The 26,645-nt window shown below is 41.5% G+C and overlaps 1 protein-coding gene across 2 annotated transcripts in view; it reads right to left on the bottom strand.

Annotated features, from left to right (window-relative positions):
* ankrd50 (ankyrin repeat domain 50) overlaps positions 1 to 26,645 on the bottom strand; it is a 35,544-nt gene that overhangs the window by 8,390 nt on the left and 509 nt on the right. For both annotated transcript variants that reach the window (XM_059345632.1, XM_059345633.1), the window contains exons 2-3: positions 24,415 to 25,550; positions 11,414 to 11,646 (exon numbers count right to left, since the gene is read on the bottom strand). In XM_059345632.1, coding sequence (XP_059201615.1) covers positions 11,414 to 11,646; positions 24,415 to 24,920 — 739 coding nt within the window. In that variant the 5' untranslated portion in view covers positions 24,921 to 25,550. The remainder of the gene's footprint in view (positions 1 to 11,413; positions 11,647 to 24,414; positions 25,551 to 26,645) is intronic.

The raw sequence follows: 26,645 nt of genomic DNA, 5'->3' as shown, positions 1-26,645 counted from the left end.
TTTTTTTCAGGCTAATGCACAATCACAAGTGCCTCAGTTGACACAGACACATACAACCCTGATTCCCCAAAAGTTGGGAAGAAAAGTAATAAAACCAGAATGCAATGCTTTGCAAAGCTATTGCGACCTACATTCAATTGAATACAGTACAAAGACAATTATATCTAATGCTCAAACTGGAAACTATTTAGGAAGCATCTCAACTTTTTGGTATTCTTGCCTGTAGTTTGAAATTTGCTTTTACACTTTCTATTTAAAGACAGAAATGCCTGGTTCGATCCCCTGCCTCTGTGTGTGATTCACTGATGTCACTGACTGGTCCTCCTACTCCTTCTGGACCCAATCCTTCTTTGGACATTCTGGGTTTGCTCCAGTTGGGACAGGAAACCCACTGGCAGAGAGGGGGGGGAAGAGGCCCATTAACGGGGAAAACAAGGACAAAAAGAAAAAAGCAGCTATTTTGTACCCAGCAAAGTGAGACATTTAATATTTTGTCTTGATGTTGATTTGTTCTATTCAGAGGAACTAAGAAAAACATTGCATGTGTATTACAGCCCAATTCTAGAGATGTTACTCTATCATGAATATTTTCTCTGGGGAACAAAAGAAAAATGCTTCTGTGCTGTAGTTTATGATAAACAGTTACTCCAACATTCCACGGTCGCTGACACACCAATTATGAAGATACAGTGACTAGGAAGCTGGAGGAGGGAGGAGGAGACAGACATTTGACTGCAACCACCATGAAGAAAAAACACTTGCCAGTATTAAAAAAAATCTATAGGCAAGGGAGAAAATAGAACAAGCAAGAGCCTCCTGTCAGAACACACCAAAAGAATGCTCTTTTTAAAGTTCCACATGGTGGAAGATGACCTACAATTTCCACTTTAGTCATCAGCAGACATCACTTTTATGGCTTGGATGTCAACTGTGAAGTCATTGCATTATTACTGCCCCACTCCTGCAGATAAAGCATTAAAAACAACCACAGGGGGAAAGACATCCAACCTGCATTTGATGACTGTGGTGTAACAGGAACTACTATTAAATACTACACAAGAATGCAAGAACTTTCATTGGCTTCAAATGTTCAGATGCCTTCCAAGAACCATTTTCTTTCCTTCCAAAACCAGGCAATCATGAAAGTCTAGGGCTCTGCACCATTATAAGTGGGCTACACAAACTGTAGCAGGGGTATTGTGTGTGTTCGGGCTATTTATGTGTGTGTGAGAGAGGATGGTTCAGAGTCTGAACAAAAGCGACTGCTAAACAAGCAACAAATGACACATTCATCGGGGTGAGGGATGCAGCTCCCGAGTACAGGCCTCTGAGCCAGCTGCTGCTCGTTACAGAACTGGATACCAGCCACGAGAGACAGAGCCCCATGTACAAAAGAGGGACTGTTTGCCTTCTAGATTAATTTTTCAGATGACAAATGAGGCAGCGTGTGTGCATGCGTGTTCAGAAATTAGAGGTCCGAGCTCATCGACCGGGATCTCGGGATGGCAGCGTCTCTGATTCAGCACGTTCTTTGCTCCACACCATCTTGGGTCATCTGATCCATAAAGAAAACAGAAACCCAAGCCCCGCTGCCCTCTCCTCAGGCTCTCCAGTAAACCCGCGCTCGACAAACGTCTGTTCGACAGCTGCAGCGTTCCGGGTTCCAAAAAACATGAGAGCGCCAACCTCCTAAACACAAGTATGTGGATGAGAGTCCAACGGTCTGCAAACAACAGTCCTTTGAAAAGAGTGCAGTTATTTAATCTTTGACAAATACTGTTCCTTGTTTGATTATATACACTCTAATTTCTATTCTAACAGACAAAACGAAGATAACACTTTCTAGTTTATCTCGGATAAATGTGGCTTATTCACAAGTGAGAAAAGACGAAGCCAGGCACTGAGAAGCTTTGACTCTAATGGGGCACTAATTCAACCTTGCGAAGATAACTGTTGCAGGAGAAAATCATTTAAGATGAACAGCTACATTTACGTGTACTGTATATTTCCTTTCATACTAAACGACCACCGGGCGAGGCACTGAAATGATTACACTTTAACAATTAATTTGTGTTACGCTAGGGGCAAAGCACATGAAAACAGTCCTGCCCAAACACGCCTCTTTGCTGAAGTTTAAACGGGATGTGAGAAGGTTTCCAGTCAAACCTGTTGTGGTGCAACTGAACAGTGCTGACGAGGTGACGGGTAACAGGAGTGCATATATCACACTAAAGCCTTCTGCAAACATGTAACATTGCTGGCTTCACCTTCCGTTAAAGTGACGGTCATTTCAGACGTATGTGACTTTTACGTTAATGTCCTAGTTCAGACATAACAGCACATTTACAGAATGAGCTCCACACGAGCAATATTTGTCACCTACTGAGAGAGACACAGTGGTGAGTCTAAAGAGTTGGAAGAAGAATGTTTTCCGTTTTCTCACAGGCTGCATCACTGATGGATTTAAAACTGTGTTTTGCCATTGAAGCTTTAATTTATGACCCTCATGAACGGGAGAGATGCTCAGCGTGGCTTCTAACGATAAAACTACTGATACGTTTCCACATCACTTCAATCATATAATGTTATTGATAGCAAATCCTTCTGCCTGTTTTACAATCTCCGACAGTGCACAAGAATTGAATGACAGGATAAATTGGGGCTCTTGTTTCGTGTTTTCTCAAATACTTCATGCAAAAGTTTTGCTCAATATTTAAAAAATCCTACATATTGGTCTGATATGAGAAGATCGGTTCCTTCAACACTTTAAAATTGGCTGTCATAGTATAGCTTAGTTAAGTAAGCTGAATTTGTGCATAAATGTACATTTAATCTCTCTCACTGCAGTAAAGGGGCTTTACAGTATGGTTCAGCTTTAGAGGTGCATTTTGCTAAACTTAATAAACCACCTGCACAAAGAATAAAGCATCAATCACATGTTCATCTATGCAGAAATGAATGTTGAAATGAACGTTTTTTTTTCTAACAGCCGAAGACAGAAAGTTGTTGTGCATATGTTTTTTGAGAGACAGGACCTCATTAAGATGGTGACAAGAGACCGAGTCATAAGGCTGCACACCTGGGCACATGTGTGCGCCTTCAATCACTGTGTCCCATAATGGATATCTCTCTGAGAGAGTTGTAACTATATATCACAGAGCTCCTCGCAGCTGCACAGATGACTGGAAATTTCATCCAAGTGAAGAAATTCCAAAAGAGAACTTGCAATAACAAAGTCAGAAGCCAGAAATACACAGATCACACAGGACCAACAGAGCATAAATAGTATGAACTTCATTCAAACTATCCATTTACCAATTTCTGTAATCGCAGAAAGAGTATGGCCTGCACAGCCAGTATTCCCTCTTTTCGTGCCACATGGTCCTTTTCAGTCTTAAGTTGAAAAGGTTATATATGTGTTGTATATGTCCCATAATCCTAAACACCATAAAGCATGGTCTATTTAAAAAAAGCCTGCTTGTCAACCTAGAATAAGTCAGTAGTTTGTAAAGAAACAAGTGTTCATGGTGGCAGTGAGCTCTTGTAGTGCTGGGAGTTCCCTGCTCCACACAGGATCACATTTCCTCAATCCCTGTGTTTTTGTTCATCATTACACTGGCTGACCTCCAGGTGACCTCATTTAGCCCTACGAGCACATGTTTCCATTCACCTGCACAAGAAACTACTAAGTCAAGCATGTCAGTCAAACAAGCCATTATCTGCTACCAACACACAGTGCCACGAAGGTCTGGAAACATTTTTAGAGGGATTTCACAGGGAAACGTCCAGACGAGGAAGGTGTGGCTGCTCGCTGTGGAATCGGGTACTTGCAAAGTCATCCTTGGCATGCAGGTCAAGAGGCAGAAAAACCCAGTCTTCACTTTAAAGACCTTTACCCCTGCAGGTACACCAGCCAGAAACATGCCAGGAATGCCACTGCATTTATTCCAACTAAAGTTAAATTAAGACTGAATTAAAATACCCTTCAATTACAGAAAAAGCTGACAAGTCGTGCTCTGTACAACAGCCTTGAAAAAAAAAGAAATCTTAAGTCTATAAAAATGTGGCAGGGGCATGCCACATACCAAAGGGCATCACCTCGGGAAGAAAGAGGCCAGCCGGTTCTTCCGCCATGTTCAGAGTCATGTTACTGCAGTGGAGCACCCAAGGTGTTATAGATACAGACACGGTAGACCTGTAATTTGCCCGGCTGTCAGACTGCATGGTGGTAAATTACAGTATTCAGCGAGGATTATGGTCTTCAGCTCATTCAAAGTGAGGCTCGACATGCAGCCTCACAGACGACAAGTCATACATGAATATGGACATAAATCAGCTTGTCTGTGTAAGCCAATTTTAAAAAAAAGGGAGGGGTGGGGGGGTGTAAGGCTAATTAAATATGTTGTCCTTGCTCTCGTTACCCCAGCATCGAGGCACAGAGACAATCAATACTAAAGACTCCAAGAAAAGAGGACAGAGAGGGTTTTTTATTATGTTTGAGTAGGCATTTGTATCGAATCTGCTCTTTGGTTTAGTGTTATGTGCAATTTAGTCTCTGTGATGAGGGCCGGAGCATGACCAAAATGTGTTGGAATCGGTTTAAAAGTTTTTCAAAACATTAAATAAAGACTTTTTAAATTTTTAGTTCAAAGTATGCCTCGGAGCTCCTTTCCCCTTTCAGTGCTGAAAATTGCTCTTGGCATCTTCTCTCTCATAAAACTTACAATTTTATTTCATAGTTAGGTTTCAAATTCATCCATTGCCCTCGTACAGCTAAACATCCAATCGTCTAAATGACACCGCAAAATGTCATTTACTGGGGAGTCAGTGAGCAGAGCCATCTTTGTCTCTCTTCAGGGAGCATTCCACAGCCCAGAAGAAATAAACCGTCCTCGCTGCTTTACGACTGTGTTTGTGTTGACAGTCGGCCAGGATATCTCGCGGGTGAGGTCTCACATTTGACCAAAAAGAAAGTATACAAAAATAACACATCCAGGGAGATGTTAAGAGTTCTGTTGACCTTTTCGCAGAGGAACGAGCGGGCCTTGTGTCGGATTCACCCGCGGGCCTCGGGACAAAGGGCTGCTCAGAGAGGTGGAGGAGGACCGCATACTTTAAACAGGGCTGCTCTTTTCATTTGTGATCATTGGTGGTAAATCAGGTCTGTCTCTCGGCCGGCTCGGGGTAAAGAAAGCTCCATTCACGGTGGGCAGAGTGGAGGTGGAAGATGTGGTTCGAGTACTCGGGTGGGCTGCCCTCCCTCCAAAGAGACGCAAATACAGGAAACAAAAACACAGACCCACCCCAGAGTCACATAATTTCCTGAAAGTGTAGCTTTTATTATACAATGGCTGTGGAATTTCTAACAAGTTATCTATATACTGTGTGGTACGGAGGACGACCTGCCGATTACTTTTGAATAGAAAACTTGTGTGTCATCTAAGAAAGGAAATGAGTAAACCCCGCATCAAAATGCCTCACAGGATGAGTGTCTTCTTAAAGTGGCCACACGCTCCTGTAACATTCCTCAGCCTGAGCCAAGAATATAACCGTCTTAATTACAGCTGTGATTCATAACTAAGAGGGGCTTTTATGTGTGGTTTTCTGTGTGTATGTGTGTGGCTGTTTTCCAAGTGTCTTGCTGGTTCACCCCCCGATGCCTGCCAAGTGCCCCCTGTGACCAACTGGAGGAACTGAGAGTAAAATTGAAAAGGACTGAAAATAATAATGTATTTTATGACAGTGGAAATCAATCTAATTGAAGCTGCTCTAACACTGCAGCGCAGGAATGTGGATGTTTAAGGGGAGTTATTATCTTTCACGGCTCCAGTAGCACCGTGATACTATATTATTATAACTACTGGCACTGCAGTTGACAAATCCATGCCTTCTCCATCCTTCCTCATCCCTCGCTCATGTTGGCTTTTCTCTCAAAATCCCAAGTACAGCTTGCACGAGGTTTTGTTTTGTGTTTCCTTTAAACTGGGCTGTATCATTGTCATCTTCCTCCTGCTGCATTCGTGGATTAGTCACGACATGCTTCCACACGGGAGGAGAGATTTTACTGCTCGCGCTGATTATCTCAGATCTTAACACGTGCCTTTTACCTCTATAGGGCTACATTTTGATAGTCTGTAAAAAAAGCCATAGCGGATCAGATCAAGTCTTTTATCTCCTCTTAAGGTAGTACATCTATCTAATTATTTTTTCCATTTTACACCTCTATTGGATATCTGACAGTGAAGAGATGACAGGAGAGGGAGGAAGAATGATGTACCCTGCCAGAATTGTGGTTCTTTGGATATCAATAGTTGAAGTTTAGTTTGAAAACATAAAAGGTGTTTGTAACTTTTGCTGCTCAATTAAACGCTAAATAGTTCACAGACAGAGTCTAAAGGATTCTGATTGATGAGATGATTTGAAGCTCAACTCAAATGCAATAAAAGGCTGTCAATCCCAAAACCTACCACTCAATTTCTGCTATTTTTTCGCATTCCCGTAACATGGCTGTTACCTTACATGACTTATTAGCTGGAAGCCAAAATGACAATGTGGTAAAAGGGGCTATTTCTTCTAAAATATAAAGATACATGTAATGAATAGACAGGTATACTTCTGCTCACAGTAAATATTAATAGTATATTAATATCAGAGTCGAGGTTTGTCAGTGTATGAAGTTATTGGGCAGTGATGTGTTATAATCCGTGCACCAATAAAAGTCCATTTTCTCTATTTTTGGAGAATATTCATGAATATATGCTGTAACTCTGCACTTTGCAGAAACTCATGATACTCATGCAGTTCTCTCTGCTAACCTCAGGACAGCGCCTACACATACTTAACTACTTGAGAAATAGTGATTTTGACAAGCATGCACCATAAACAATATTGGGCAGATGGTAGCCATTACAGTTCAGTGATGCCTCCACACGATAAAAAGATCACACACTAGACTGGATCAAATGCTATGAGGGGATTACGATTAAAATGACTCTGTTATTATTTTAATGAGACCATAAGTGAAGTGAATATTCTGAAAAAGCAATGCAAAAGAAGTCTTATAATCCCCCCCAAAATAAAATATCTGCTAATCCATCATTTGAAAAGTTATAGGAGGCATTTCTGGGTCAACACAATGTAAGTTCTGTCCAATTTTGAGACAGCATCACCTTTGTCAGTTTTGTAAGAGAAAATGATGAGAGCTTGAGGTATGAGCTTTAGAAAAAAAAATACATGTCTGAGAGGCTGTTTCTATTTAAACGCCCAACCCCCCCCCGTCTCCCACCTCCACCCCGCCCTCTCTTTCCCCTTTCCCTTGCTCTCCCTTCTGCCGGAGGCCTTGTTAAATTGGCACAGATTCTACCCCGGCTCCCAACCAAAATCGCTGCCTAAGTGTTTCCACTCCGCTACCCCTATCATGGCCTTACAGTAGCACAGCACACAGAGGGAATATGCACAGGAAAAAGCAAGATTCTCTTCATATGTCTGCTGTCACTTGGGACATAAAGGAGCAGCACAGCTACACATTTGCATTCTTTTGGTACGACCCTGTGTCTTTTTACATCTCAAGACCGCGTTTCTAGTCCATTTCAAAGACAATACTTGGAGAGTGAGGCGTAATCAAAGCTGAGTGATCATATAATGTGAGTCAGCCAGCAGGATACTCTGCAAAATTCTTGTACTCCTCCTCACAAACAGAACAGTCTTTGTTTGTGAGGCTTTAGCCGAGCGGATGCGAGCGAGGCATTCTGCTGCAGAAGTCAGAATGCCTCCTTCTTCCTGCTCAGTCTCAGAGGTGTTGAAAACTTCCCAAAGCACATTCCTCTCTGAGACAGACACAAGGAATAACATTTGAGCAAGGAAAGAAGAATTCAGAGCATTGCTCCTGGGGAAAAAGGCATCTGTTTTTAGAAAAAACAACAACACTCAAACTGATGCAGATAGTATGTGTCAGACTCAAGTGAATTAAACACAAATCAAAGACAACTGGAGCTCTTCAGTTTCGCTCTTCAAAAGGAGACTAAATTCTTTCAGAGCTCTTAAAAGCATCAGAGCAGGCTTCTGGTCCAGCAAGTTTTCTGCAACGTGACCTTCTGGTTAAAGGTCATTCCTCAAGCTTTATCGACACTATATTCACACAACCACAAAGTTCCCATCACCGCAGACCAGAGTATACTGGGAAACCCACACAACCTCCACCCCAGACAAAATAGGCCACTCATATAAAATAGGAGTTGGCCTTGCACTGAGCATGAAAGTGGAGTCTTTTTGGCAGGTCACTGCCATCTCTGACTTGTAAACAATATGGAGGGTATTTTTAGGGGACACTTGGCCTCAGTTTGATACTCTGAAGTCCTTTGGTCTATTTTAGGTCCAGTGCAGCATGAATAAGGAGTATTCGCACTGATATATTCATAATACAAGCTAATGGAGGGCACGGAAAGTGGGTGAATGTGTTTGCCTGCATGTCTACATCCGTCAGTCTAGCAGAAGAATTTCCAGTGGAAGAGTGAATATAGACAAAACAAAGACGCCGCTAAAAGCATCTGCAGAGGAAAAAAGGCCAAGGCTTATTGTAGGTCTGCAGGAGCATCTCAATGCACAAACTCAATGGGATCCAATGAAACGCTGCAATAATGGAAGCATTACATCTAGAACAGCCTGTTCACACAAACACAGCCGTGTCACATATGTCCTTCACTCCTTTCAATTGGGGGCATCACATCTGATGTGCGAGTTTGTCTATGTTCTTCTGTTCAAACAGAGTTTTTCAAAAACCAATTGCCGGGCAATTGGAATAAGAGCTTGACAAAAGCTTGGCCACCATCAAAGAGGTAGTAAAAAGGGAGAGACATGAGAGCCTGTCTTAAAAGAAAAGAGAAAAAAAAGAAAGAAGATAACTGCTGTTTATCAGATTGTTCCAAGATGAAATTCCCTTCAAACCATATCAAAAACAAAAAGAACAGACAGCTCATCAGCGAGCAACATAAGAGGAGAAAAGGCAAATAGGCAATCACAGAACTCCCTGAGACACTCTGAAGCAAGTTACAGATAAAAATTTCCCATTAGCATTTACATCCGTGGCATATACGGCTATATATTCCCCCGGTGACTCCACTGTCAACTTTATGTGCAACTGCAAATAAAATCTGACGATTTAAATCTACGGTTCGGGCCAGACACAGCAGACAGCACACACACCCACACAGGATAAACCAGAAAATACGATTTAATGCAAATTGCTGCTGAAAGGAAATCAAATAGAAAACTTCTTCTCCATCTGTGTTGTCTGTGGGCTCAAAGTTTTGGAAACTGCTGTGAGGATGCTTTATACTACACTCTGATACCAATCCAGAATCTAATCTACCACGGGCACCTACGTAGAGGCTTTGATGTTAGAGGAAAGCGTGGGTGGGCATGTCTCTGCGATTATGAAGTGGGCAGCTTGCATCACAGTTGGTTTGTTGAATTAGATGCATGACACCCACAAAGGACTCAAAAAGAGTTCTGGTATCCTAAAAACCCAGCTACCCCCCCCTCGCTGCCACTGTCAGCACCGATCACATCTAAACTTCACTTCCACCCGTCTGACGCCTACACTTAAGATTTCACTTAATCCCCAACACTGCACCCAATCATTACCACTTACTTTCAAACTGCATTGTTGAGTTAGCTGTAAACACATGACAGCCACTCTAATGAGAGACAGGTGCTCTGATAATGGTGACACTGAACTGCATCATGAAATTACAGCTAATCAATACACAAATAACTATTTTAAAAGAGAACATGAGCCTGAAAAGCTCTGCTCTTTAATCCATGTGAGTATTTACACTTAACTGGACCAACTGAGTGATAGACACAGCCTTCTTTAGAGATGCATTCACTCTCCTTTAAATATTTTTTTGTATGAATTGTCTTACTATTTGACCCACAACCCACGTTTTGGAATAATTTTTGCTATTCTGCACTGTTGAACAACTGGTCCACAGTTATATTTGGGCTACAATTACGCCAACTGTTAAAAAATAGTTTAAAAACATTTGTTTTTTAGATCAAAACAGCAATTCACAACATGAATGACTATCTGAGATGTGAGAATTTATATCGGTCTATTATAGTTTAGGGATTTTACATTCAACAATGAATAAATTTGTGTATATTGTTGTGCATATATATGTGTTTTGGTCAGACTCAGCCTTTAGAGAGTCACCCACATATGTATATAATTAATTAACAATTCCCTCATACTCTGCTGCAATCAAAGTGGACATTGTGAGAATGTACAGGTACACTGTCTGTATTGTTTTAAATTTAAACTAACATTTGTTAAGAGTCAGCAGGTCTAAAACTTGCCTACGCACCATCTGAGTTCCTTCATACCTGCAGAATAACACGGTATTCTTCTGAATGTATGCCAGCGATCGAATTCACCGCCCACCAAAGGATAAATGCTGGTCAAACTTTATTTTGCCTGTCACCAAGTCCAGTAAAGTTTTAAAATAATACTTTTTGGAACTTGTTCACATTTTATCTTTAGATTATTTTAGAATGTCCTGACCCTAGACAAGATATAAAACAAGATAATACATGACTAAATCCACAAAAAATTAAAAAAATAAAGACCAGGACAAGACTCAAAACTTATCAGGGAGTCATTTACAGGGAGAAACATGCACCTCACTCAGCCTTGAACCTGACTCCATGCATCTCCTGAGTGGAAAATAGCACAGAAACGACTGCTTACACTGCTGGGATATTACGTAATGCTTTGAGAAGCGAGCCGAGGGCACGAGAAGCTCCCACATTCAGTGGTTTTGGAAAGGTAGAGAGGGTACACACAGCAGTGAGAGTCTGCGGAGGAGACTTCCTCCCACACAGTCAGGTTCCTGATTAATGTTATGCCAGCTCATCACCAGCGAGGAGGCTACAGGCCTGACAAGGAGATAATAGCAGCTGGTATGGTACAGTGTCATAGGACGTCAAGGAAGTGCTGCAATTCTAACAGGGGTCTGCAATGGTGACCCTAATCTCTTTAGACATGTCGTGATTCTAGAAAGCTTTTTGCATCTGTGCTATTCAAACAGCCGGGACAGAAGGGGAACGACGCCGCAGGCTTTGTTTGTAACTGCATTTTCAGGTGAAATGTATCACATTTACACAGAAAAATAGCTGCTGCTGAGAGGAAACAAGCGTGGAGCAGCACTGACAGGTGCAAATATTCTCTCATCTATCAAACAGTCTCTTCAAATCAGCTCAATTGAGTTGTGATTAATGGTACTACAATTATTTTGACAATGATGCATTGCTGCCATATGATGCCTTAAATCAATTATTTGGCTATCACTTACAGAATAATGACCTTAACTGACCAACGATTCCATTCATTCGCGAGAAAAGCAGGACTGTTTACCTGTGAAGAGTTTAGTGATGGCCTTATTCTGCCGTCGAGCCGAGCAGATGAGTAGCAGCCAGGGAGGCAGGAACTCGTGATGACTGGCCAGGAGCTCTGCGATGGTCCTGGGGGAGCCGAGAGCGGACCTCTGCTCGCCCTCACCCAGCTGACAGCCCTCGTCAATGGAGTCCACCAGTAGGAAGAGAGACTGCTGCGGAGGCTTCACACTCAGGAGAGGCAAGAGGACACATCTGAGCGAAGAAGGAGAAGAAGAAGAAGAAGAAGAAAGAGATGTTGATTAGATTCAGATTTCCTGCAAAAACAATGATTCCAGCTAGCATTAGGCTACTGTTCACAATAAACATGTCTGATGTTGGTATCTAATTTTCATCCTCACATGGCGCCAGCAGAAACCAAGCTTCTACTTTAATAACAACCAAGTGATGTGAGGTTTAATATAGCCTCTTCTGTGCTGAGTAATCTGGTGAAAACAGATATGTTTTCTAGGTTGGCAGCAAACATTAAAAAACTTAGTGCAGTTGGCAGTACGGTTAAATGTCAACTTGCTTTTGTAATTATGTGTTCTCGTAGGGATGAATCATCCTCGGGTCAGAAACAAGAACCTGCAAAAATGGTATGTCATAGGGATGATTAGGCCACATACTTAGTCACCCTGTTTCCAAGTGCTGGCTGCACACAGGAGATACCAGGGGCACCAAGGGCCATGTTTGTTGGTATTTCTGAACAGGGTTATATCACACTTTCAAATTCAGTCCAATACAACAACTGTTCAGGGTTAGGATGGCCTCGGATCAGTTTACAAAAAGAACATTATTCAATCTATTATATGGGACATTTTATAAAAAGGTGCACCAGCTGCCCTTCAGTGACTCAGAGTGAAAGTATATTTGAAGAGAGGTGAGACAAAGTGTTAAATCACATTAGGTGATGCACTATAATCACACGTTTTGTATTCCACCCTTTTTAATTATGCTGTGGTATTATATTTCCCCTTATACTTATAATATTCCAAGATTCATTTAATCATTTTGTTTGTAAAGGTCATGTAAAATGCAAATGATCACACACACGCATTTTCTTACAGTTCAATCTAGTTTTCTATTCCTCTAGATGGAGAATGTATGTAAATGGATGTATAGATATAGAGGTATACAAGTATTCATATGTATATATATAGCTTGCGCAAGAGTATGTGTATGAAAAGGTGCGCATGAATTTGTTTATGTATGTATAATTATTTGTAGATTGTAGATTATTTTCCCCATGAAATGGATCCCCCTTGTTGTTGTTTATTGTTTACTTTACTGTTAAAACCTAATAAAAGTAAATGTATATATATATATATACTGATGCTACTATCATTTATTTTTGGAGATTTTTTTTTCTCTTAATGGAAACAAAACTGTATTTTACACATTGAGAAGAACATGTACAAACGTATATAGTTAAAGAAAGCACCATGAAAATGTCTGGTTTATTGTACTGTCATGTTTCAATATCCGATATGATTGGAAATCTGATGTTTATTCAGTGTAGTTTCAATACCTTTGCATGACAGTATTTTACTGCACACCACATGTAGCGATCTGAGGTGCAACAGCGCCACTACAACGACACACAGTCCCGCAGAACCATAGAGTGATTTTCTTGAGGCGTACCATTCTCTGTTCATCAGTCTCAATTGGTAGAGAGTGTAGGCGTTTAAATATGTCTCCATCCAAACCAAATTGCATCCATTAACAGGCCCACTGCGGATGATTTGAGCTCACAGAAACATCCAGAGCAGATACAGTCATTTATAATTCAGTGGGCTTTTCTGCTCGACAAAAAAACTTTGCCCGAGAGCTAAATGTTCAGCCTTGAGATTATATCAAAGACACAGAGAGAAATGTGTTCGGCAACTATCATGACAACTAAACATGCAAGATTTTGTCCGAGGCAAACCTCGACAAATCGCCCTGCAAGATAAATATTGACGTTTGAATAACACCCATTAGAAGCAGCCCTGCAGCATGCGATAAAGCAAATATGATGTATAGCATTCTGTATCAAGCATCACATCAATACCCATCTGAGCACAAAAAAAATCTAACAGTTTAAATGCTACATTAAATTTTTATCAACGCCGAAGTGCAAGCCAGTCATGGAATCTACTTGCTCCAGTGCTAATGTGTAACTTCACAGATAAACGCTCACTGGAGCTGGATAGCCGACGAGTGCATTTTTCTGTTCTGAGGAGTTGTGTTTGTTCTGGCGAGACCTGTGTTACACTGTGACTGCCACCAACAGTCTGAAGCCAACCACAAGACGTCTGTTTGGGAAAATGTCATTTCCCGAGACTCATAAAATTACTTCCAGCTCAACTGGCCGTGATAAAAGATCTGAGGATTTCATATTAGTGACATTTTAATCTGGGTCTAGGTCAATTAAACATTTAAAAAGAGGGCTGAGTAAATCAATTAATGGACATGAAAACCTGATTCAAGACAGAGAGGGGCAGCTCCAGGGCGTCTGAGGCTTTTTCACGGGTAGCTGTTGCACAGATAAAAATCGGTCACCTTCCAGATGATGGGACCCTTCAACTACCACTCTTCCTTAATGGAACTGACATTGGTTGTAAGCTTTGTCATAAAACACTAAAATACTGTTTTAATGAGACTTCCTCTTAATGCTCAGCAGCCTGTCACTAAGCCTGTGGCTGCAAAGTCATTCTCTGTTAAGCATCTACCTTTTTAGGCTTACATTTTTACCCATAGCTCATTATCTTTAAGCACATGGGGGCAGGAATGGCTAGGGTGAAGGTCTGTGTGCTTTCAGTCCAAAGTACTGGGACATACAGAAGAGACTTCCCATTGGCTACTATAGAGAAGTGCAAGTGTTAAAGGCCAACATTTCAGTCCAAAAGTCCACAAAATTAAGATACTGACATCATTTATTGTTATGTTTTAGCTGCATTACATTTGATCTCACCGCAACAATTAACAATATGTCAGCATAAATAAAATGTTGCAATAGTCTTGGAAGAAAACTGCACTGAATAACTGCACTGTCAGTTAGGTCTGATGGTTAGTACTTTTTAAGACTGATACATGCATATTTCAAGCTTAATATTCAAGTGTAGAGCTTACTTTTCATGCATTCAGAAATCACACTTCACCAGGTCCAATCCCTTCTGTATCATACCAAAAACCACTTCAAATTTAATCCGTCACTCAATTATAAGAAACACATTTTCCAAAATGATTGCCATTTTCGGATAAAATTAGAGCTGCAACCAAAGACTACTTAAATATATTAAGCTGTCAATTATTTTTTTTCTATTAACTGATTATTTAAATGTTATAAAAAGCTCTGAAAATATTATAATATATTGCTGATAAATTCTTCTGAAAAGTTCCCATTGCTCAAGGCGAAGTGTTCAATTAGCTTATTTTGCGCTGCAAAACCCTAAAAATATTCACTTCCTATTGAGAAATTCTCACATTTTAGGAGCTGGAAGTAAAATGATGATTGTTTTTGTCACTCAGCTCCTCTATTAATCAGCTGGTCATTTCAGCACAATGTAAAAACCTTGAAATTGTAGCTTTCCCTCAGGTGGATGCCAGGAAGTTAAACCTGTTTTTGCAAAGCTTCTACAAACTTTAGCTTGTATTGAAAACTTTTTTTTCCAAGCAGTTTGAACCCTCAGCGGGAAGGAAATCAGTGCAAAGTGTCTCCAACCTTCACAGTCTGTCATCATGTTGCACAGCCTTTCAGAAACACAGTCAATCATGGCTGCGGCCCACAGAGAACCTGCAGCGCCATCTGGGAGCCTTGCCAAAAGGAATGTCCATCCACAGGGGTGACCGTGTGTGAGTGTGTGTGAATGGCCGTGTCTGAGGCCATGTTGCCCACTGAGACAATCAAATCCACGGTGACAGCAAGTGGGCAAAACAAAGAGACATTCTTCTCTCACAATTCAGCTACTTTCAGCCTGTCAAAGAGTCAAAAGACAGGGACTGCAGACAAAGAAAACTCCGCGGGGTATTGGAGATGGAGAGAAAATAGGCTCAGGGAAAGCTGATTTAGTTTACCAGACAAACCTGCAGCATACCTGAGCCAGAAAATTAAAAGCGATTCAGCCACACACCGTGCTCCTGGACTTTTCTACCAACTATTTTGCTTCTCGCTAAAGTCCTCAACATATGCCCAGGTTGATGCCAATTGCTATTTAGGAAGAGAAAAAAAGGGGAAGATGGGGGATGTGAGACGCTTCTAATGCACTCACCATCTGTCGCGTTGTGTTCGCGGTGGCGGCCGTCGCTCCCACCGCGACGTGCAAAGTGAAGCTTTCAGTGTGACGTTTAGTGAAGATGTCTGGGGCCGACAGGGCAGCACTGGGCACAGGGCCAGCGCCTTACAAATTTACACAGCTCATTTTATAGAGCGGGCGCAGAGCCTGAAATCCATGTCACATACCCGAACACCACCACGCTCACACACTCAAACGCAGTAGGATACAGCAGAAAGTCAAGAAAACAGAGTATACAAACAATGTCTGGCCTTGACGCGGCTCTATTAATGGAAGGAGGGCCAACTGGTGAGTGGAGCTCTCAGCTTCAGACAGACAACCACAAAGAGTGATACTGACAAAGCTCTCCACCGGAGACGCCTTTTTCATTAGGAGAACCCCCCCACCCCCATCTCTTCTTTTAGTATTGAGTCAATTTGGAGGAAGCCTGCTCAGTGTCTTTGCAAAGTCAGGAGAGCTTAGTGCCACAGACTTAAACTACAACAGCTGACTCATGCACCGGCTCACCCAAAGTGAAAGAGACAACTATCCTGCAGATTCCTTCCTTATGCATTTCTTACAGTCTACTGCAATCATCTTGTTCAGAGTAATCACACTGATGTGGACAATAAGACTGATGCGAGTGCTGCTGAGAGCAAATGTTCTGAACAGCCAGGCTGAGACACTTTAATTGTATTCTCCCCGTTACATCAGCCATATGCTCTCGTTTCCTCCTCAATCTGTTATCATCTCACTCCAGTTTTATCTGATTGGACATAAACTCCAAATCTAAGGCTTCATTATGATTTTTGCAAAATGGGTACGCGTTGAATAAACTTGTTTTTCAGAGGTGTTTATAAATCAAGGGATTGATGCAGAGCGGTCACACAGGAGCAGAGCTGCAGTTATGTAAGCTGCGGACAGACGTATTTACATTAATTTGTGCTGAGAGCCTTTCATTAGATGGATAACCCTCTAAGGATGTCAACCTTGCAGCAGTAAATTAGGTATTTTTCAAAAATACAGAAATGGCCATTATCATTATTTGTTCACAGCGGCTGAGTGGAGAGTTGGGCATCGTTTTAAAAACCCCTTAATAAGCTCCAACAATGCATTGCGTTTGGACACAAATGAGTTTAAAACCATGCTGACATGTCTTTTATTTTTTTATTAAGTGCACTATTTATTCAGAGCTCCCCTGACATGAGTATCAGTGAGTGGTTTGATAACCAGGTAGTTTTGGCTTATTAGAACTGGTTGCAGTGTGGAAATTATGATGTTCCAATTCTGATGAATTTCTCATTGAATATTTTATCTCCTCTGTTTTTAGCCCCAGCAGCTGATGATGACAGTCCCTTGGTGTGTCAGTCACTCCGTCAGTCCGTCACTGGTCCAGACCTCACAACAACTACTTGATGGACATTGATGTCCCAAGCAAATAATAGTAATGTCCTGAACAAAACAAATATCCATATATCGCGTCATAATCCAAAATTTGTCAGATTCCTGGCCTTGCTGTGCTCTTTTTTGAAAAATGTATTCTTTTTCATTTTATTCCTTATTTATTTCTGGATTTTAGGGAGGTTTCTATTATATGATTCTATAGCTATGCAGTAGTGCCCCTTATGTATTCAAATCCAAACATTCACATTTTGGTGAAAGTATGTATAAAATAAATACTATTAAATTCACTGCTCACTGTTTCACTGTGTGTGTGCAAAACATAATCTTAATATTTATCTTTTCCCAAGCTCGTATGAAAACTTTCTCCCGATTGACCTGAAGTTTCTGGGTGCTGACGTTGCTACATACAATATCCTTGTCCGTGTGTATCACAGCTAACTTTGGCAACCTACATCACTGCTTTTTGCGAATGGCTTAGTGGGCTTTTCAAAAACCTGAAAAAAGTTTTTAAATAAGGGCTTCTGTTTCGATCTCAAACAGTTTTATTTATCTATTGAGTTCTTGTACAGCTGCTTGTGTAAGGGAAATGTCAAAAGAGTGATCAGAAAATATATAACTTTTGGCACAGTTACAGTATCAAATTGGCCGCAGCATCACTAAATGTCTTAATATAGCCAGTCCCACTCTCTCGCCCTGAAGCTGAAACTCTGAAGCTTGTTCCCCGTCAAGCCACACCTCATTCACTGATGTCAAAACAGGTGTTTTCCACAAGCTGTCACCAGCAGATGACCTCATATACTGACATCACACATCAGCAAAAAAAAAAAAACTCCGATCACTTCCGAATGCTCCTGTAAGTATTTAAAAAGTGCTTGTTTCTGCTGTTCTTTAAACATGCTGGACAATGCTAGAATCTGTTCTCGGCTTAATGGATTTGCACAATCAATTCTGTGCTGGACCGAAGCAGACAAATGCCTCCAGCTGTCTGAGAAACAATGTCCTGAAGACTGCTCAGTCAGAGGGAGAGTGAGGTACGTGTGAAAGCCAAATCTGTGTGACTTCAACAAAAACAAGAGTTTCTTTTAAACAGAAGCCCCAAAATGGTTCCCCATAATCATCCTTCACTAATGCCCTTATAATTAAAACTTGTGTCTTTATCTGATGATCTTTGAGATGAAGTCTTATGATGCTGTTGGGTCTAAATACCCTGTCATGGGACTGGTCACACACAGTGATCACATTGTTTTTGTGAGGGTGAGGGCTGCATCTGTTGTCCATCTTGAAATCTAACCCATTCCCCACCCTTCAATTACATTAGACTAAGAAAAAGTATGATCCTCTCTTGACTTGCCACTTTAAGTCAATGCATCTTGTTGTAAATGTTAGAAATCCAGAGATTCATATAGACAAAATTCTCACTAGAAACATTCAAATCCAGCCTCTTCAACCGTCAGACTTCCTGACCGTTATAATGGAGTCTATTAATAATTTGCAAGAGTGTAAACATGCAGCACACTTCTCCTCTGGCCAGGAGCACACATACCTAGGATAACTATTCCAAACCCCCAAGCTCTTCCCAGCCCAGACGAGGTGTGCATTCCTGGCCAGCCATCCAATACTGTCAAAGGAATCTGAAATTTCATCCTCTTCAACCCCCTCCTCCTCCTCCTCCTCCTCCTCCTCCCTCTTCTCCCCGCTGACACTCCTGCCACAGTTTACCTCCGAACCGCTCTCTGCTCTCCTCACACGACTGTCTTTGTGTGGAAAAAACCTCAACACATGAACACACAGGGTTCACATGGATTTCAACACGGACAGGTAAACCTGCAAGGGGTCCAGTGCCAGCCAAGACAGGATTTTGTGTTTGGCTTTGGCACAATTCAACAGATTTCCGGTGACAAAATAGAGCAGTGTGAGCTGTCTGGCACAGATAATACACAGATGAAACAACTAGTCAGAAAACTATTTTTAATATTAGATTAGAAGCCCTGAAAAACATTTTCTCAATCAATCTCTTACTATGACATAAACAAATAAAGTGCCAAAGTCAGAACCAGAGGGATTTCTTATTTTTCCTTTTTCTGCATAGCTTTTCTCACAGCTTTGGAGTGTAGTATTTATGTCCACCAATCAGAGTGTAGCTATATTTGAATCAAAATGTGATGACAGTTGTAGGTTTGTTTGCTTACGTTGCCAAACCACTGACAATAAAATGTGATCAAACCACACCCACACAGACCTGAAGCACATTAGCCAGGTAATAAAGTGGTAAACTCTCCAAGAATAAAAAACTAAACATGCTTTGCACAATTTTAGTTTTAATTGCTGCTTAATAATCACTGTATCATTATGATATTAGTCACAATATTTGTAATTTATCAAGCAGAAACTTCTAACATTCGCTGGTGCTAGTTTTCCAAAACATTGGATTTTCCACTTTCTTCTGTTGGTTTAAATGTAATAATGTAATAATAGTTAATGATGGGTAGTTTTTTCCTCTATTTTCTTATATTTCATAGACTAAATGATTGTTCACAAAGTTACAAAATTCAGTTAGAGCCCTTCTTTCCTTCATGAATGAGACTTAACTTGACTTTTAAAGTAATAATTATTATATTATCAGGCATAATATTAGTAACCTACAATGTAAAAACATCTAATATTTACTGGATCTAGTTTTCTGTCAGTTTAAACTGTATAATTTTCAGTTTTGGATAATATTGGTCGGATCAGACAAGCAATTTCAAGACTTAACATGGTGTTCTAGAGAGGTATAATAATAGGTTCTTTCTTCATTTACTATTTATAGACAAAATTATTATTTAGAAAGTTACATAATCCAGTTATGGCCCTTCTTAACTTGCATCACTGCTTCCTCTAAGAGCTATTACAGGAGTTAGGGCACAATCATATATGAGCTTTATTTGTTGAGTGGGATAACAATAATATGAATGAGTTATGTATGCCCACACAATCATGTAGGCACGTCCACACACACACAAACAAGCCCTCACATAAACAAACACAGCATCCGCCGGCGGTGTGGAGACAGAGGCTGGCCTCAGATTGCTGAGTCATCGTTGCAGCCGCACACCAGTACTGCTGTTTCTCCTCATCTGCTCGACTGGGGTTGATCGTAGAGCGTCACACTGGGAGCTTTTTCCTTTTTTTTTGGTTTCTAAAACGTGGCCCTAATCTGCAGCAAGTTTTCCACAGCCGTGCACCACATGAAAGACACCAGGTTGCTTTCATTTAGCGTCCCTTAACCCCAATAAGCAGGGCCGCCCAATGTGCGACAGTCAAAAAGTCAACACAAAAGGGGGGAAAAATCCCACAAAGCTCGATAAAAAATGTCTTGCTTGGTTTTACTTACAACTGAAATGTGCCCCAGTTTGAACTGTGCTCAAAACCAAACGAAGACAGTGTTTTTTTTTTGTTTTGTTTTTTACAAATGTTACATTATTTGAGGATTTCACTCATTTAGGCTAGATCACAAGATGTCAATACATCTCTGCAAACAATATTTATTTATATCTCCGAGTCTGCACTTCACATTTTCCTGTATTTCAAGATCCAATAACTGGAATCCACTTGTCAGAACTTAGTAAAAGTTTGCTTAAAGCCAGTAATGCCATGCTTTAATGACAACTTAAAAAGCCATGATCACAGTAGGCTACCACACTAGATCTAATCATATGATCTTCTGTTTTGATTTACGTCACTTCTTTATCTATTATCAACAGTCAGTTGGAACAAAGAAACAGTCAGAGTTAGATGTTTGATGTAGCTGCCAAAAAATCAACAGTTTTAACCGTCTTGTAGAAAAACATTTGAACTGTAGCATCAATTTCTTCCACCGACACGCTGAGGGAATGAAAAAAACTGCCAAGTAACTTCAAGTCTTGTTCACAAATTTAAGCCACGGTCATTTATCATTTCTGAAGCCTGTGCCCTTTACAAAGAAATAAAAAACGTGTCCAGCTGCAATTCAAGCCTAACTCATGTTCAGTGGAGAACAGCCCAACAACAGATCCACATAAGGTCACACCTAAACTAAAAGGCAGCTTTGTCCCATCAGCAAAAAAAACCTGTTGCCTTTAGTTTGACCCACACGGCTGCTGGGGTAAATCCACCTATTTGAACCCAGCTCTTTTGTCCAGAAGGGAAAAAGTGAGGCATGTTGGATGGGAGGAGGCTGACTGGATGTTTAAAACTCACAAATTCATTCAAACTGGAGGACGCCAGTCAAAACATGGCAGTGGCCTTTGATAGAGCGAAGAGGGTGACTAATGAAACAAGAGGAATGTTCTTTTGCTTTGTCTAGAATTGAAATTCTTGCACTGCAGCATAAGTGTCAAACCCTCCAGATAGCACAGAGCAGTGCGGCACAAGTGTCAAGTTTATTCTGAAGAAGACACAAGCTTGTACTGAAAAAAGCTAACTGAAAGGTGAAACTGCCTTTTATCTGGAGAACTGTGGCCACTGAACTTTGCCGACAGGCGTCTGCTTTGCTAATGCAGCACATTACTTTTTCTAAGACTGGGCAATATGACTGAAATCAATAAAACAGTAACATTAATGATGGTTTAAGGCCTGTCATGAAAACTATTTTTGAGCATTAACCTTCTTATACTTAAGACTATGTACACATACATGTGACAAAAGTGTTAAAATATCCTCAATAAATAAAACTGAGCAGAAATTATGTATAATTTTTCTGTTCATTAGGCTTAGGCTCTGTGAAAACATGCTTATGATCTGCGTCGAGGTCTTATAATAGTGAGTAAAACTGGCTGTGTTGGTGAAATTATTAAGTAAACAAACACTTGGGCGATAATGGCCAGGACAGGCTCCTATAGGCCTTAGTGACATCTTCAAATGTTGTTTATCTGAGTGAAAATCCAAAATCCAGCAATATTTACTTTACTAACACTGAATACTTAGAAACTCAGAAATCTGTATTGTGTTAAAAGTATGTCAGTATGTACAAATGTGCTGGGGATTGACTGATAGAAAGTTACAAAAGTCCATTTTAAACGTCTGGTTGGCCGAGGCTGCAGATGTACAGATGGGAAACGCAATGATCAGGTTACACAGACTAGACTGGACGTAAACCCGTGTCTGAACCAGTTTCAATGTATTAACACAAGTCTGGTGATTACTATCAACAAACAGACTTGTTTGTCTTTGACTAGGCTGAAGAATTTGACAGGGCCTCACTCATTGCATTCACTCAGTAACTAACGTTTAAAATCACAGCTGGAGAGAAGTTTTTTTGGGGGGTGGGGGTTAAAAGCGCCCCCAAATATCTGTGTTAAACAAGGCCCTTAACTAAATGAAACTTGTATAACTTTTATTGAGTCAGGCCAGAACCCGGCAAGGTATGCGCCCCTCTGTGAATTTTTATTCCTGATGTAAAGTAGAGGTCATAATTTAGGAATAATAATAAAGTTTTACACCCTTCTATTTCTTGCTCTGTTTTTTTTTTTTTTTTATGTCACTGCCAAATTCAGCCACCAGTCTTGGCTTCCTGAAACCAGATAGCATCTACAACAGCAGGGGAGCCGTTTAGATTATTTGTGTACAACGGTGCTTGGGACGCCTTTACACCTGAGATGGCGATAAGGCATTCACCAAAGTGCTTATTTGGCTCACAAACAAAACAGGCCCTGGTGATAAGCGTGGTGTCTTTGTTGTCAACAGGTTTAGGGCCTGAGGTTTCAGGATACTCGCTTCATGAGGCGAAGATGAGCAAATGTGACTGTCTGCAAAAAGGCCCTCGACATCCAGCGTGACACAGAGCAGAGCTGAAGTGAGAAGTCCGTCCCAGCTGGGTTCAGTCTCTGTTTATGTCCCCACGATAACCTGCCTTTTATCTGAGAGGGTCAAACTGAAGTCAGAGTCATCGGTAGAGGCCACATGATTACAAGCAGATGACAAGAGGAGAGCTCACTTCCTCGGAAACAAGTGTGTGTGTGTGTGTGTTTTTTAAGAGCGCGGGTTGTGCTGTTGACTCTGGTGAGTGTTTAAAAATTATTTACCTTGCTGAACATTTGACCTACTTTTCCCTCCTGTGTGTGATGTCGAGATGGTGCAATAAGCATCACCAGATGGCCAGACAAGAAGCGTGAGTATGTGTGTTCAGTGCTGCATTCCAGCCTGTGTTGCATAGACTGCCTGACCTATACTGTGTAGACAAGTCGTGCAAGGAACCCACATACACACATGCTCACGTGCAGCGCTTTTCAAAGCCTCTGCCTACAATAACAGTCCATCTTGATCGCGTTACATGCCCGGGCAGGGCGCTGGAAGTCCACAAGCCTACTGTACTTCAGTTTCACATGTGCACTTCATCTTTCTGCAGTGCAGTCACTCGGGTCAGTCAGTCAGTGAGTCAGTCGCAGTTCAAAGCTCCTTCCTCATGAGTCTCCGGCCACCTGAGCTCGGCTGCAACTTAAAAATATCTGACCTTTCTTGAATCAGAAACCAAGCGGAGACAGTCCCACCCAGCATGCCACACCAGGGGGGAAAACCAACAAAACTGTGACATCAAATAAGTGGAGAGGCTGCTGAGGCGGAGCTATGCGATGACTGTGAGCAGTCAAAAAAAAGGAGGGGGAGGGGTGCATCAGGGTCAGGAGGTGGAGAGGGTATGGAGGGGGAGGGGCTGGCTTTGCATTTTACATTTCTAGACAAACCAAATTCCTAGATTTCAAACATTACCTGGAAAGACCAGGGGAGAGTTTATTATTATAGGTGTTAAAAATAAACCTGCACAACAAGCATGTGTCATGGAAAGCAAATAATATGCAGGGTTTTATTCCCAACAAATTATACTGCAAAAGATTCCAGGCAGGGCTTCAACAATCTGTTGTTTTTATTCGCAATTCAGTTATTATTTTTTTCAATTTAACATTCAGTCAGTGTTAGAAAATAGTCAAAACTGCCTGAGGTGGGATCTGCAGAATGCTTGTTTTATCCAGTGTTAAAGATATTTAGTTAATAATTATATAGAACTGACAAAAGCAGCAAAAGCTCACTTATGGAAATAATTGTTAGGTTGTTTTGATTGATAACATGCTCAAACGATAGACTGCCAAAATTGTCGTGCTCTAAAGGATGCAGCTTTATTGTCAGGTTTAACAATCCCTTTCAATTAATGATGCATCAGTTGACTACTCATCAGCTATAACTTCATGGAGTAGTTCCTCTTCTGTCACAAGTTCTTCTAATCGATAAAATCATTGGTATGTAGTTGATGGTCAGGTGCAAAAAAGAAAAGAAAGAAGGTATTGTGTATGTGTGTGTGCTGGTTCGCCCTTACCTCTTGAAAGCCTCTGTGGGGTTCCTCTCACACTCTCCAGGCTGCAAAGTGCTCTGCACAGCTGGGTCGCGCACCTTCTCCTCATATCCCGGCACCAGCCCGCTGCGGCAGATCTGAGCCACCAGACCTCGGATGAACCCGCCGACGCACAGCGTGTCCGAATCGTCTGCTCGGCAGAAGTGGAAGGCCAGGCTCTGCTGTTGCAGCCCCCGGTGTGTTCCCTGGGTCGAGGTGGGCCATAACAGCTCCGTGCACAGTGCGGTTTTCCCGCTTCCTGGACCCCCCACCAGCAACACCCCCCAGGAGCTACCTGACTTTGTGGATCCTGCTGTCAGGGTGCCAGGGTTGGACGCACCCCCGCCGGGCGTCAGCGGGGGCTGCTTGCTGGGAGTGCTGGTCACTCCACTGAGGTTGTTGGTTTTCTCCTGGAGGCAATGCTGGATCTTATGGAAGACCCACTCCCGGCAGTAAAAGCGCTTCCCCTGCAGCAAACTGGTTTGGGCCATTTTGATCTAGTGCTGCTGTTCCACCTATTCCTCCTCTTCATAGGGGTCCCTTCATTCTGACCCTCACATTTTCAACTCCAAGAAAGATCGGCAGTAAATTCGAACATCCATTTTTGCCAGCTGATAATGTGCCTCTCAGAAAAAGCAGTCCAGTCGTCCTTGGTGTTGATGTTAAAACGAAGCCAGAGTGAATGCAACTTGAGTGAAAGTAAAGAATGGAGCAGAGTTGCTGCAGATGGCAGGAAAAGCAGCAGAGCTATGATGCGTTGCAGAATATCTAGGTCAAAATAAAAAAAGGGAAATCAAAATTGAGGCTCAAACCATAGATTTTCCACCAACTTTTTCCACAGCTTTCCCACTGGTTGAACTGAGTGCTCCTTGTTATTATGAGTGTGTTGCTTTAGCATGGCGCTGGGCATGGCAGGGCACCCGGCTCTTGAGTGCATCCACTGGCAAACTCAAGCCACCACCGCTTGATACAATTAGCCATGGGAGTTGCTGATATATTTCCGCTGATGCATTTCAGATGCTACCGGGGGTGACCAAAGCGTGTTTCCATTACATTAACATGGAAGAGGCTGCCAGTGCAGAGTCATTTTCTCCAATAACATACTAAGCTTGGCTCTTTCCCTGGAAAACAGAGAGAGAAATAAAGGCTAAATTAGGACACATTTCAAATACAACTTTATGCTTTTTGCTCATGCACAACTAACCATCTTACTTTAGAAAACTGTTCAGATATATTTCTTTGAGCCTGGGATAAAGTGGATAAACAACCACCAATAAGATCATAAATCAGCACATTTATTGGCTTTAAAACATATCATATATAAGCTGCAACACTCTGCCACTACGTAACACGATGCACATTATTGTTATGGATATTTTCCAGCCTACACAGAAGGGTTAACTCTATTCCTGCTGCTACAAAAGGTGGGTACTGTAAGTTGGTTTTCTGTGCTTTCATCCTCCACAACCCACATCACTGCCTGCCTGCCCTGCAACTAAATTCTTGGCAGGGGTTCGTCCAGTTTCTCTAGTCTATCCACTGATCCCCCCTTCCTTCCTATGTGGCTTTAAATCCCAAACAGTCCACATCCGTCCTGAACTGTAGAGAGGAGGAGGGGGCGTCCAAACGAGAGGACCCCCTTTTTCCTGCACTTACAGGGGTCATTTACATGCATGGAAGTGAAAGGTAGCCCACCTAGAAATGGTTTAATGGCTTTTTAAGGTGACAGAAATCATTAATCCAGAACATAGATGTATATATAGTCAGTGGAGAGGGTGTTTTGTGCCATGATGATGGATCTTTAAAAGGGGAAAGGGCATAAAATGTGCTTCTCTTGATTTGATTTCTAATGCTTTTTGTCTAACTGCAGTTTAACCACCTTTTTTTTTTTTTAAATCCAGCCCTTCATCACTGTCTACTACTGCTTCTCTATACTGGAGCAAATGCAAATATCACCCAGCCTCTCAAGCCAAGAAAACACACACGCGCGCGCACACCAACACACAGTCTTGCTGGTTACTTTGTAACGCTGCCAAATAACAAGGTTTTACACGGGCTGAGATACATTTCCACCTTTCTGTTTTTCTAAGGCGCTCCCTGCCTCCAACACAAAGCTTACCACATAAATATCAAATGAAATATCAAAGGGTCAGTTGTGGGTTTTTTGAGGCGAAAGGCGACAAATAATCAATCAGAGCAAACGACATGAATTCACT

This window comes from Centropristis striata, chromosome 12, assembly GCF_030273125.1.
Source record: "Centropristis striata isolate RG_2023a ecotype Rhode Island chromosome 12, C.striata_1.0, whole genome shotgun sequence".
NCBI classification, from domain to species: Eukaryota; Metazoa; Chordata; class Actinopteri; order Perciformes; family Serranidae; genus Centropristis; species Centropristis striata.
The sequence above is the reverse complement of the archived record's forward strand: the minus strand, read 5'-3'. Positions and strand labels throughout refer to the sequence as shown.